Consider the following 13,290-nt stretch of genomic DNA (forward strand, 5'->3'; position numbering starts at 1 on the left):
GGAGATAGTAGATGGAAGGAATAGCAAATGGAAGGGCAGCACAGTAGCACACGTGGCTAGCACTCTGGCTTCACAGTGCCAAGGTCCCAGGTTCGATTCCCCGCTGGGTCACTGGAGTCTGCACATTCTCCCCATAGCTGCGTGGGTTTCCTCCGAGTGCTCTGGTTTCCTCCCACAGTCCAAAGACGTGCAGGTTAAGTGGATTGGCCATGATAAATTGTTCTTAATGTCCAAAAAAGGTTAGGAGGGGTTATTGGATTATGGGGATAGGGTGGAAGTGAGGGCTTAAGTGGGTCGGTTCAAACTCGATGGGCCGAATAGCCTCCTTCTGCACTGTATGTTTTTATGTATATGTATCTTATGCATCTGCTGAGTAACCAGGTTTACAGCTGAGCAAGACACCATGTTTTGCTAACTGAAATGTGAATTAATCAGTTTTTCGGAAATGAAGTGGAGATTTGAATTTAAAAAGTTTGCAGCACCCAAACAACCATAAATTACTCTTTTAATCAGAAAAACACATTTAAGATAGCCATAGGCCTCAAGGATAAAAGAAATCTCCTTTTCCCATACCACTACACTTACCATTGTGGTCTTAGCCTCCACCCGCTCTACCTTGGAGGGTTTCTTTGGCTTCTTACTCGATTTCTTTGGTGCTTTGGGACGTTTTTCAAATGTCCTCAGATGATAAGATTTCAGCCCTTCCTCAAAACACAGACAGTCGTACCACAGGCGCAGCTCCTCGTACCTATAATTGAACAGATTATAAGAACCCACATCTCTTCTCAATCAGCACCTTACATAAAAGGTTTAGTATTCAGTTAGTGTCTATATTCAACTGCAGCTCCAGTGTAAATCCTATGCTCCACCTCACTGTAAAGCAGCAAGATTAAACTTATACTGGAAACTTAAGGCAAACTATTCAGACTTCTAGTTTGGATGAACTGAACCACGGCCTATTTTACAGCTGACTTGCTTGATCAGTACAATCATTAAGAATGTTGAACAAAATGTTACTAATCTACCTATCTATTAACACATCTTACCACCCACATGACATAAATCTACATAGTTCCTGGGCTACTCAAAGAAAAGACAACAGGAGTGACAAATCACAATATTTCAAGTCTAAGAATTTTACAAATGGGAATCAAAGCACCTGCAAAGCCCACTTGAGCTGTGGCAATCGGAGGGTCAATTCATGTAGCCAAAGTTAAGTGGCCCAAAATACATTTCATTGATTTCAAAAGCTTGGGCTGCAGCTAGCCAAATAAACATGCCAGTAGCTCCTTCCAAGTACAGCACTGCCATTTCCTCCGACTTGGAGCAACTCAACAATATGTTCTAGGAAATCGCAGTATAACAGCAAAAATTGTCACAAACTTTACTCATCACTGCATGTCCCATCTCATCTTCCTCATTCAGGTTTGACTAGTGGCACATATAACAGTCTCACCAAATAAGGGGGACCCCATCAGGACATGGGGACCCCATCAGAGAATACCAGACTCCAGTTTCAGTGATTCCATTTCAAGTCCAGCAATAACTAGCTACACCCATAGTAAATAGGAGTGATGATCCTTCATTAAAACATGCTTCAATTTTAATCCAATACGTTTTATATATTATTCCAGAGTCCATGCAGTTTTAATAGTAACACTTGCAATGCCCGACATTAACAGTTCGTCCAGTTTGCCCGCGCAGCCTTGTGGAAAACTGGAAGTACTTGACTGGGCCTGCTACCATGCAACTTTTAATAAAATACATGGTAAGTTTACACTAGTTTGGTGATGAACATATGAAAACGAATAGTTGCAATGTTGAGTTAACTTATGAATTCAGAATATAAACTTGGAGTCACAAAGAAACTCTACAAAATCAGAGCTGGACAACTACTGAAAACAATAAATACAATGAAGTGAGCTTGATGTGAAACAGTGTATTTTACCATCAAGGCAAGTGAATATTTGATATGGGCATGGGAACCTTTAGAGAGCTATGAGCCTCAAGATCGAGGGGCCAAAGTAGTTCCTGTCAGATCCTAAAAGGAGCTTCCTGACTAGTCATGATCTCAGTCAAGAGCAGAATTAACAGATTTGGGATTATACGGTTGTTGGAAGTAGATCCATTTAATACACTGCACGCGCAGACTCTTCAGCCACAAACGCAAGGAGCTGCAAGTATCAACGTAATCATCACATGTCCTGCAACATACAGACAATATCCCAAGGGTGCAAAAGAAGTTGCAATAGGTCCTCAAAAGCCACACTTCAATGAAGACTCACCATGGGGACAGTGGACTGAGAGCAATATGACACCCATGACCCCTCCCTCCAAGTTTCAATATGCTTTAAACAGCTGATCATGAAACTCTGAATTGGCAACCTGTGAAGCCTAGCATTTACCTATAGTAGTCCTGAGGGTACAGGCGCCTGCCACTGCGAATGAGTTCGTCCCAGTACAGGAGCTCCATGTAAGCCTGCCTCTTGTCCCACACTGGCAGTGGTGGTGGCATCACCTTTAGTTTTCTCTTACCACCTTGAGATTTCTTTGAACCACCACGAGCCATAGCCTGCAAGTAAATGTTTATCCTTTCAAACAAGGAAAGAATTCCACCAACTGTAGAATTATTACTGCACTGCAACGTAGGTTCATTTTAATACCTACAGCCACCCAGCAACATGATGCAATAGATAAGCAGGATTTAGGACAAATATGGGCAACACTAATACCCTTTCATCAAAAAGGACAACAAAACTACCTTAACTTTGAAGCAGCTAAACAATCTAAAACAAATAAAACCCCGAATACTTTATTAGTGAACCAGTCTATATTTAATCTTCAGGACCGAAGGAAGGCTACTGGGCAGAAAAGGAAAATTCCAATCAATCCAGACCACTACGCGATCAGCTTAGAATGTCCACAGTGACAAGGTTAGGTCATGGTTTCCCCACTCTTTTATTGTTCCTTCTCACAAGTTAGGGACTGATGTAGAGAACCTTAATGTTTAAGAATGGGTTATATGACTGAGGGGAAAAAAATAGGGACACTGCTTATCAGGATAAGTAGGGGCAAGCTGGGCCAAAAGCCTGTTTTGTTTGCAATTTTAAAAGCAATCATTAGGTAACTGGTGCGTATAAATGCAAGCTGTATCAGAAAGAAGTGCAGTGTTAGAACATAGAATGCTCTACATTGAACAGTATTGGAAGCAAAATCAATATTAGATTTGAGAGTGAAAGTTGATAAATATCGGCAGAGACAAAGGAAAGGGACTAAGTAGATAACTCAGCTGATGTAAATACAATGGATAATAATAATTATTAGATAACTCAAGAGCTGATGTAAATACAATGGATAATAACTATTATTATATTATTATGATACACAAGGGACCCAGAGCCTCAATCAATCCCACCCATCCAAAAGATGGAGCCTCATGCACATAACTAAATATGATCCACAAATGTACTTCCACTTCAAAAAGGTAGCCCTGAATTGCTAACAGTATCAAAAAAAAAAGAGGCCAATTCAGCAGTCCAGCACTTACAACTCAGCAAACAAAAAAATAAGCCACAAGACTCTTGGTCTGTCGTGCAAGTGATACATCACATTTTAGAATTTCCTGCACACCCTTCAAGCATTAACCTTTCCATCTGCACATGCCAACCTGTATGTGCACTGTTCAATAAATGAAAACTATAATGAAGTGGTGAGTGCTAGTTTATTCAGACATTGCTGCAAAGTACTTGAGCAACCTGTTAAAACATAGACTAACTCAGAGACTAATCTGGCAATGTGATGAAAGCTCTCCAACGGAAATGTCACTCCATTTTATCTTTCAGACTCTCAAACAGCTTTTAGCTCAACAGACAGGTGAGGTTTTCCTACCTGGTGTTCAGTCACCTGGCTCCTATAACAACTTATTTATTAATAATAATCTTTATTAGTGTCACAAGTAGGCTTACATTAACACTGCAATGAAGTTACTGTGAAAATCCCCTAGTTGCCACACTCCAGCACCTGTTCGGTACACCGAGGGAGAATTCAGAATGTCCAAATTACCTAACAGCATGTCTTTCGGCATCTTACTTTTCGACATTCTACTGCATCCCTGTTGTACCATTTAAACCGCCATGAACAAAGCCCCAAAGTGTATCCACTGTGACACGGTGGGCTATTTCCCCTCACCATTCAACCAATTCAGCAGTTCACCTTCCACCACTGACGAAATAAGTGGGACTTGCCTCACCCGATTCCACTCTTACCTGTTCAATCTTTTTTTTAAAATTTAGAGTACCCAATTATTTTTTCCAATTAAGGTGCAATTTAGCGTGGCCAATCCACTTATCCTGCACATATTATGGGTTGTGGGGGTGAAACCCATTTTATTACTGCACTGGCTTCCCTTACCATTCCCACAGTAACTTCAAGTCTCCCTGCCATTACCTCCCACCACTCCCTGCTTCTTTCATTCAATCCTGCTCATCTATTCAGCACAGTAGCAAGCACTGTTGCCTCACAGCGCCAGGGTCCCAGGTTCGAATCCCATTTGGGTCACTGTCTGCGCGGAGTCTGCATGTTCTCCCCGAGTCTGCATGGGTTTCCTCCGGGTGCTCCCGTTTCCTCCCACAAGTCCCGAAAGACGTGCTGTTAGGTGAATTGGACATTCTGAATTTTCCCTGTGTGTACCTGAACAGGCACCGGAATGTGGCGACTAGGGGATTTTCACAGTAACTTCATTGCAGTGTTAATGTAAGCCTACTTGTGACAATAAATATTATAAAATTAAGTAACATAATCCATTAATTTCCATTACTGCACACAGCACCAGGAAGAAAATCAGTGGGACACAAAATTTGTAATCAGAGAATTAGTACAGTACAGCAGAGAAGTAGGCCTAAATCTGTATTGGCTCATTTGAAGAATAGTTACTCCATCACCCAGCTCTTTCACAAATCCCAGCAATTGTTCCTTGCGAGGACACATTCAATTCCCAGCCAAAACCTCCCGACATCAACCTCGGCACCAGAAACAAAGTCAAACCCACTCAGTTTACTCCACAAACTCTTCCTCAGTAACATCTGGGGACTTGCGCCAAAATTGAGTAGCCCTTCAGTCGAGTCAATCAACAGTCTGACATAGTGATACTCACCGAATCATATATTACAGCCAATGCCCAGGCACCTCCATCACCAGCCCTGAATATGTCCTATCCAAACAGCAAAGAGAGCCACCATAGGTGGCAGCACAATAGTATTTGGTCAGTAGCAAGTGGCCCTGGGTGTTCTGAAAATTCAGATCCCATGAAGTCTCATGGCATCAGACCAAACACAGGCAAGGAGCCGTCTGCTGATTTCATATATCACCCTCCCTCAGTCCTTCCCCATGTTGATCACCGCTTGGAAGAAGCATAGAGGGTAGCAAGGGCATGGCATGTACTCAGGGTGGAAGACTTCAATCTTTATCACCAAGAGTGGTTAGGTAGCGCCACTGCTGACCAAGCTGGCCGCATCCTGATGGACATATTTGCCAAACTGGGCCTGTAATAGGAGGCGAGGGAACCCTGACCAACCTATTTGTAACAGGTGTCCAAGAATGCTTTGGTACAAATGATACCCCACCCACAGTCCCTGTGGATACTAATTCACTTTGTGCTGTGTTACTATCACCTTGCTAAATGGGACAAACACAGAACAGATCCAGAAGTTCAAATACTTGCATCGACAGGACACTCACATGCCATGAACAAATATAAAGGATCCCATGTGTCATTGTCTGCCGTGTTTTCACCTTCAAATATTTATGCACACACATCACCAGGTCTCTCTGCGCTCCTTTAAAATTGTACCTTTTATATTGTATTGTGTTTTTTTGGTACGTTTATGTGAATCTTCTCAAAGTGCAGCTTCTAGAAAATCAGGAAGCTGGCAAACAAGACTGTCAGGAAGACACAGGTAGTTTGAAGGGAAATAAGGTATGCATTTATGTTGGTTTAATTTATGTGCAAGAGGAGTCAAATTCTAGTTGGAATAACGATAGACAAATGTGAAGGTTCTGGTCAGTTCAAACTGTGCATTGTGCTTCGAGAGGGTTATATCGTTAAAAGTAGACAAGCTTGAAGAAATTAAAAGTCATTGCTTAGCAACCGGGACACCTTTAGGGCTCCAGGTTTCCAACTATAAATTCAAACAAAGCTTTCACTTCTCTGTTTTGCTAAGGAATTGAGCTCCAGATTTTCCAACTCCTTTCAAGTTTCCTTTGTTTTAAATACCTTTTCACAAACTCTAACCCAGCCACCGATTTCCACAATTATTTCAAATAATGTCTCAGAATCTGTTAGTAACCTTAAAAGCTACTTCAATATCTGTCTGGCCTCATGAGCCAACTTCTTTTCAGCTTTATCTGTGGCTTTACTGAACAGTGTCCTGTTCTAGTCCCTGGTTCCTCTGTTCCTTTACCTTCAGACTTCTTGGAAACTTCTCTTCATTTCTCTGGTTTCCTTAACTAGTTGTTCTTTAAGTTTCCTTTGGAGCTTGCTTTCATGAACATAATATAATAATCCTTACTCACATAATGTGAACAAGTAGGTTCACATTAACACTGCAATGAAGTTACCGTGAAAATCCCCTAGTCGCCACACACCAGGTACACAGAGGGTTAATTCAGAATGTCCAAATTATCTAATAGCACATCTTTCGGAACTTGTGGGAGGAAACCGTAGCACCCGAAGGAAATCCACACAGACACAGGGAGAATGTGCAGACTCCACACAGTGACCCAAGCTGGGAATTGAACTTGGGACCCCGGCGCTGTATTCCGCTGATAGCTATAGAGCAAATCCCACTGGAGGGTTCCACTTACTCAGAAACACCTACTAACGTCTCTTACCAAAATTCACACGTTTTAGATAGAGACCCAGAATGAAGTTATGTAGTAGTACATGACAGCCCGTGTTAACTGGTGTGGTGACACCCCCCGCACCAATCACTGTCCCATGGCTGTATTCAATTGTTTACATGCTCCAATTAGAACTTCAAATATAACCATTACCTGCTGATATAAAGCAGCGAATATCACCATCAGAGCGGATAATCTAAGTGCTCCCGTTCCTTATAGAGGAAGGCCCAACCAAGAACGTAGTGCAAACAAGTGGCAACTCAATTACAGTACATGAATTGCATCTGTTGTCTTGTTTTAACTGTAATCATAAAGATGATTTAATGCACTTTGCCATTGGGGAGATTAGCCAGGAGAGTTTCAGTGACATGGTAAACATGAAAACCATATACGGACAAAATCCAGCTTAATTCAGCAACAGTTCCTCCAAATGAAACACTGACTTTCAGGAAAGGAATTTTTAACAGGAGCCTGCACCATTGCTTTTGCAACCATGGGCATGAATCAGAAGCTGACGTTTTTGAACCAATACTGCAGCTATCATAGAATTTACAGTGCATAAGGAGGCCATTTTGCCCACCGAGTCTGCACCAGCCTTGGGAAAGAGCACCCCACGCCTCCACCCTATCCCTGTAACCCCGTAACTCAGTAACCCCACCCAACCGTTTTGGACACGAAGGGCAATTTATCATGGCCAATCCACCTAACCTGCACATCTTATGTTACAGTCAATTTAAGTTCAGTGTTACTACATATTTCTAGCACCTTCATATACAGTATTATACTCCATGCTCCAAGCAGACCTTTTTACTCATCAATAGTAATAGGGTAACGGAGATGACTTGCTCTCTGTTAAAGATGTGTTTCTCCCACCCACATTCTATGTGGGAACCACAGGCGAACTCAAACAATACACATATTCAAACTTCAACAAGACTTTCAGGTGAAAAACACAAAAGCTGAAGAACATCCAACACCAGATGTCAATATAACATATCTCAATCAGTTTGGATGCTGAAAGTTGAGACCAGATTAAATCAGCATCCGTTCATTAATTCAAGATGTCTAAATGGAAGATCTGTAAATCTGGGATCTTGAATCATCTATAACATTCCAGCCCTGCATTACTATTGTGTTTAACTGTCATTTGGAGTTTGAGATCCAGCTGTAATGGGCACCTTCACCCATAAAGGCAATCGATAGCCCTCACAAATGTCAAGATTCGGGTCCTACCTGTGAGAATTGTCAGGATGAGCAATTCAGCTATTAAAGAGCAGTGTAATAAAAACTTTTAATTGGAAACTTCTGAAAACAAACCTCTCAATTAGGGAACTGTCCCTTTAGATTCAAAATTATACATCTCTCCACAATTTATGGAATTACAGACCAGTTAGCCTAATGTCTTTTGTTGGGAAATTACTCTAAAGTTTACAATTAAAGGCGGGCTGCCTAAACACCGGGAACATTTGCAGATGAAAGAGAGTGCCAGCATGGATTTGGAACCATATCAGAGAAAGTGGAATTAATTTGTTGATTAAAGCAGTGGACGGGAGAATGTCCATGACATTATTCATGGACTTCCAAAAGTCATTTATAAACTGTTGATGAAATTGAAGACAAATTACTGAAGAGGTTACCCACTGAAAAAGGATAGGGCAGAGTTTCTAATAGTGGAAAGCTAGAATACACCCTTCAAAACTCCAGAATGGAAGCCACCTGGTCTTGGGGATAGTGTCAGTATTCTATTCCTGATTGTTTATATTAATTTTTCTGAGTCTTTGGGGGTTTCAAGCATGCTGACCACTCTACTGTAAATAATGACCCAAAGTATTCAATGTCTGCCTTTATCCTTTCATTGATATTAATGTTATTATCAGTATTTGGGATACACATTGGTCTTGATCACTCTCTTTTCCCTAATATAATTTAAAACCCATTTGAGTTAATTTTGGCCACTCTTGCAAGTTTTTTCCCGTACTTCCTTTTTAATAGCTTGTGATCCTTTACTGTTCTTTGTATCTTTTCCAGTATATGTTTAATGCATTTTTCCATGCCTTTTGTTTTAGTTTTATATTGGCCCTTACCTCTTTGGTCATCCATTTTCTTCATAAACCTGTGTGGCACTGTCACTTTGAACGGCATGCATGCACAGAACACCCAATGCAGTACTCTGATCAACCTTCTCAGTTATCCTCAAAGAATTTAATAAAATTAGTCAAATACAAGTTACCTTAAATTCATGTGGACTCTCCTTGGCTAATCCATGGCTTTCCAAATTAAAGTTTATTTGCTCTAAAATGGTCCCCAATAACTTTCCCAACACCAGTATTAGCCTGTTTCCAGGTTTATATGTCTCCTCTTTCACAAGAAGTGGTATATAATACTAGCCACCTCACAATACCACTCCTGTATCCAATATATATTGAAAGAATGATGAAAAGCTGGGTCAAGAGATCCACATATAAAAGGTGATTAAAATATAGTAGGTCCCAAATTTATCCAGAGGCTAATTAGACCACATCTGGAGTATGGTGTAGTTTAGGGCACTGCATCTTAAACAGGGTACACTGACCTTGGAGAATGCAGGTTCACCAGAATGTTATGAGATCTAATGGTTACATCACAAGTAGAGATTACATACATAAGCGTTTATTCTATGGAATATAAAAGGCGTGAAGGGTTATGAGGTGATTTGACAGAGATTTTTAGAATTCAGAGAAATCTAATGGGAGAGTCTAGTATAAGCAGACAGCCGTAAAACTCAGCCAGGCCATTGAGGAGAAGGGTGGTAGCAATGTGTAACACTCCAACAAAAAGCTCAACCAATAATTTTTTGAGATCAGTGGATTTTTGATAGTCACGCATGCACCAACAAAATAGTCATGGGAATTTAGTCAAGATACCCATCAACTATGAATGGCAGAAGGGGCGGCATGGTCACGCAGTGATTAGCACTGCTGCCTCACGCCACTGAGCACCCGGGTTAGATTCCGGCCCCAGGTCACTGTCCATGTGGAGTTTACACATTCTCCCCGTGTCTCACACTCACAACCCAAAGATGTACTTAATTACGTAATTAAGAAAGCAAATGTAATGTTGTCATTTATCTCAAGAGGCTTGGAATATAAAAGCAGGGATGTACTTCTGAGGCTTTATAAAGCACTAGTTAGGCCCCATTTAGAATACTGTGAGCAATTTTGGGCCCCACACCTCAGGAAGGACATACTGGCACTGGAGCGGGTCCAGCGGAGATTCACACGGATGATCCCAGGAATGGTAGGCCTAACATACGATGAACGTCTGAGGATCGTGGGATTATATTCATTGGAGTTTAGGAGGTTGAGGGGAGATCTAATAGAAACTTACAAGATAATGAATGGCTTGGATAGGATGGACGTAGGGAAGTTGTTTCCATTAGCAGGGGAGACTAGGGCGCGGGGGCACAGCCTTAGAATAAAAGGGAGTCACTTTAGAACAGAGATGAGGAGAAATTTCTTCAGCCAGAGAGTGATAGGTCTGTGGAATTCATTGCCACAGAAGGCGGTGGAGGCCGGGACATTGAGTGTCTTTAAGACAGAAATTGATAAATTCTTGATTTCTCGAGGAATTAGGGCTATGGGGAGAGAGCGGGTAAATGGAGTTGAAATCAACCATGATTGAATGGTGGAGTGGACTCGATGGGCCGAATGGCATTACTTCCGCTCCTATGTCTTATGTGCAGGGTAGGTGGATTGGCCATGTTAAATTGCCCTTAATTGGAACACAAAACGAATTGGGTACTTTAAATTTATATTTTAAAAAAACTATGAATGGCAGAAAGCTCACGAAACTGAATGATCTACTGTTCCTAGAACACCGAGACATATCAGTCGCTTTTAGTTCCTTTCAATCAGATCGAAGCTAGATTACTGGACAAGTCCCCTCTACACAAACAAAGCATCTGCCATGTTTTTTACAGAAATAAAGCAGAGAAAAATACCTGCAAACAATACCAGTAGAAAGAGTGGAAGTGAGTGTGGGGCCCCGGGGGAACCCATGATCAAGTAAATAAAACAGAATATAAAACATTCAGCCCTCGCTCCCCCTCTGTTCACCAGTCAGTAAGTCACAGAATAGTCCACAGAATCGTAGAATTTACAGTGCAGGAGGCCATTCAGCCCATCAAGTCTGCACCTGCCCTTGGAAAGAGCACCCTACTTAAGCCTACGTCTCCACCCTAACCCCATTTGGACACTAAGGGTCAATTGATCATGGCCAATCCACCTAACCCGTACATCATTGGACTGTGTCAGGAAACCGGAGCACCCGGAGAAACCCAAGGGAGAACGTGCAGACTGCGCACAGACAGTCATCTGAGAAGAGAATTGAACCCGGGTTCCTGAAAGTGTGAGGCAGCAGTGATAACCACTGTGCCACCATATATCTCAACTCTATCCTCCTGCGTTCCCTACATGTGGCTCGATATCTTTACCCATTTCCAATAAGCAGATTTAATAGGGATCGTTTGCGTCAGAATATGTAAGCGAAGATCATTTGAAGTTAGGTTCCTACAGAATCATGAAAAACACCTGCAAGTGGTTGAGCTAGGTTTCAGTTGGGATAGTGTGTCCAGTCGGCAAGCTTTTGGAGGGATGTTAAGACCTTGGAAGGTTTATTAGATTGTCAGTGATGCCAGACTTCTGTTATGCAGAGAGATTGGAGAAGCTAGGATTGTCACCCGAAGAACAGTAAATCTAAGGGCTCAGAATCACAAAGGGTTTTGATCGAGTATGCAGGAATAAACTGCTTCCACTGACAAATCAAGAGGACAGATATAAAAATGGCAAAAGAACCAGAAACATGATTAGAACATTTTCGATACACAGCAAATTACAAGGATGAGGAATGCACTTTGTAAAACAGTGGTGAAATCTGATGCAATAGTAACTTTCAAAATAAACTGGATGGAATACTTGAAAATGAAACATTTGCGGGGATATGGGAAAAGTATGGGACTAAATGAATAGCTATTTCAAAGATCTGGCATAGGCACAGACAGCCAAATGTGTTGCAAACTTTGGAGCCATTAATGGACACAGACCCACCCTGTTGCCCTGTCAGTGCCAGGAGGGAGGTGACCAGGGTCAGTGTGGAGTCCACATCAATCAATACAGATGATGCGAGGTGGGGGGAGCCAGACACAGACATCAGCCACAGACCCTCCGTGCTCCTCGCCAGACTAGCCTTGGGCAAATAAAACTTTCCCCCTAAAATGGCTGCAACGAGACATCCTTTTGTTTGTTGAATAGCCAATTGGCATTGACAGAATGGCAAACCCGTGGATGTATCCACGTGAAGTCAATGAGAGTGCGCCACTTAATGGAGGGAACTATCTGTATGTTTGTATGGCTAAAGAGAAATCAGCCTGAAACAAAAAAAGCAACTTAAATTTGAATGCAACCGGTCCGTGAGATAATCGGGACTTATGGTGCCGATGGCAGTTTTTTGGTCCGTGCTGGGGAAATGTACCACCCCCATCCTTCCCCACGCTCGCTCTCCCTCCCTGCGCTCACTCGCCCTCACTCCCACCTTCCCCGTGCTCGCTCTCGTCTCCACCCTCCCCATGCTAACTCTCCCTCCCCATGCTAACTCTCCCTCCCCATGCTAACTCTCCCTCCCCATGCTAACTCTCCCACCCTTCCCCACTCCACCCTTGCCCCTCCAGCTCCTTGCCATCCACCCCTCCCCCTGGTTCTGATTCTCTCCAGGGGTCTCCAGTCCAGCCTCAACAATGGAAGCTCTGCAATACTGCCACCATGATGTTGCGAGTCCCATTAGCCAATCAGAGCACTCCTCTGGAATGGCCAATCAGAGACCGGGATGGGAGAGGCCAGACCAATCAGGGGCCGGGGCGGACAGACCAATCAGATTGCGGGGCCGGCTCCATTTTGGGCTCTCTGTCTCTCTCCCCTCCCCTTGGCCGCCGCCATTTTGAGCGCGGCAGCCTCATGGCGCGGGAGAGGGGGGAGGGGCGGACCGGTCAGACTGGGACCGCCGCCCGGGCTCGCAGCCGGCGGCAGGGCTCCATCCGCGACCCGACCCAGACTTTGCCACTGGCGCCGCCCCTCCCCCCCCCGGAGCCGGTACCAGGAGCCCGGGCCACGAGTGACGCACTTCAGCCGGTGCGGCTCCGGCTGCCCGGCGGCGGCAGGGGAGAGTGTGGAGCGGCGCCCGGGTCCGCAATGCCCTCCCTCCGCCAGGATCGGCAGCGCCCCGGCCCCCCCGCTCTCTCGCTCCGTCACTCACCCTCGCCCGCTGCCGGCCGCACTCTCCACGGGAAAAGGACAAAAAGGCTCACGTGACGCGTGCGCCGTTAACGGCTCCTTTATGGACTCGTGTGCGCACGCGCAGCTG

General features: G+C 43.6%; 1 protein-coding gene across 6 annotated transcripts in view; it reads right to left on the minus strand.

Moving 5' to 3' along the window:
- Positions 1-13,290, minus strand: part of LOC119957148 (interleukin enhancer-binding factor 3-like) — a 72,558-nt gene extending 59,268 nt beyond the window's left edge. For 4 of the 6 annotated variants that reach the window (XM_038784915.1, XM_038784914.1, XM_038784920.1 and 1 more), the window contains exons 1-3: positions 8,982-9,008; positions 2,406-2,572; positions 586-748 (exon numbers count right to left, since the gene is read on the minus strand). In XM_038784915.1, coding sequence (XP_038640843.1) covers positions 586-748; positions 2,406-2,572; positions 8,982-8,993 — 342 coding nt within the window. In that variant the 5' untranslated portion in view covers positions 8,994-9,008. Of the gene's footprint in view, positions 1-585; positions 749-2,405; positions 2,573-8,981; positions 9,009-13,182 lie in introns of those variants that run through there. The other 2 variants (XM_038784916.1, XM_038784917.1) reach the window with 2 other exon arrangements.

Source organism: Scyliorhinus canicula, chromosome 25 (assembly GCF_902713615.1).
Source record: "Scyliorhinus canicula chromosome 25, sScyCan1.1, whole genome shotgun sequence".
Taxonomy (NCBI): domain Eukaryota; kingdom Metazoa; phylum Chordata; class Chondrichthyes; order Carcharhiniformes; family Scyliorhinidae; genus Scyliorhinus; species Scyliorhinus canicula.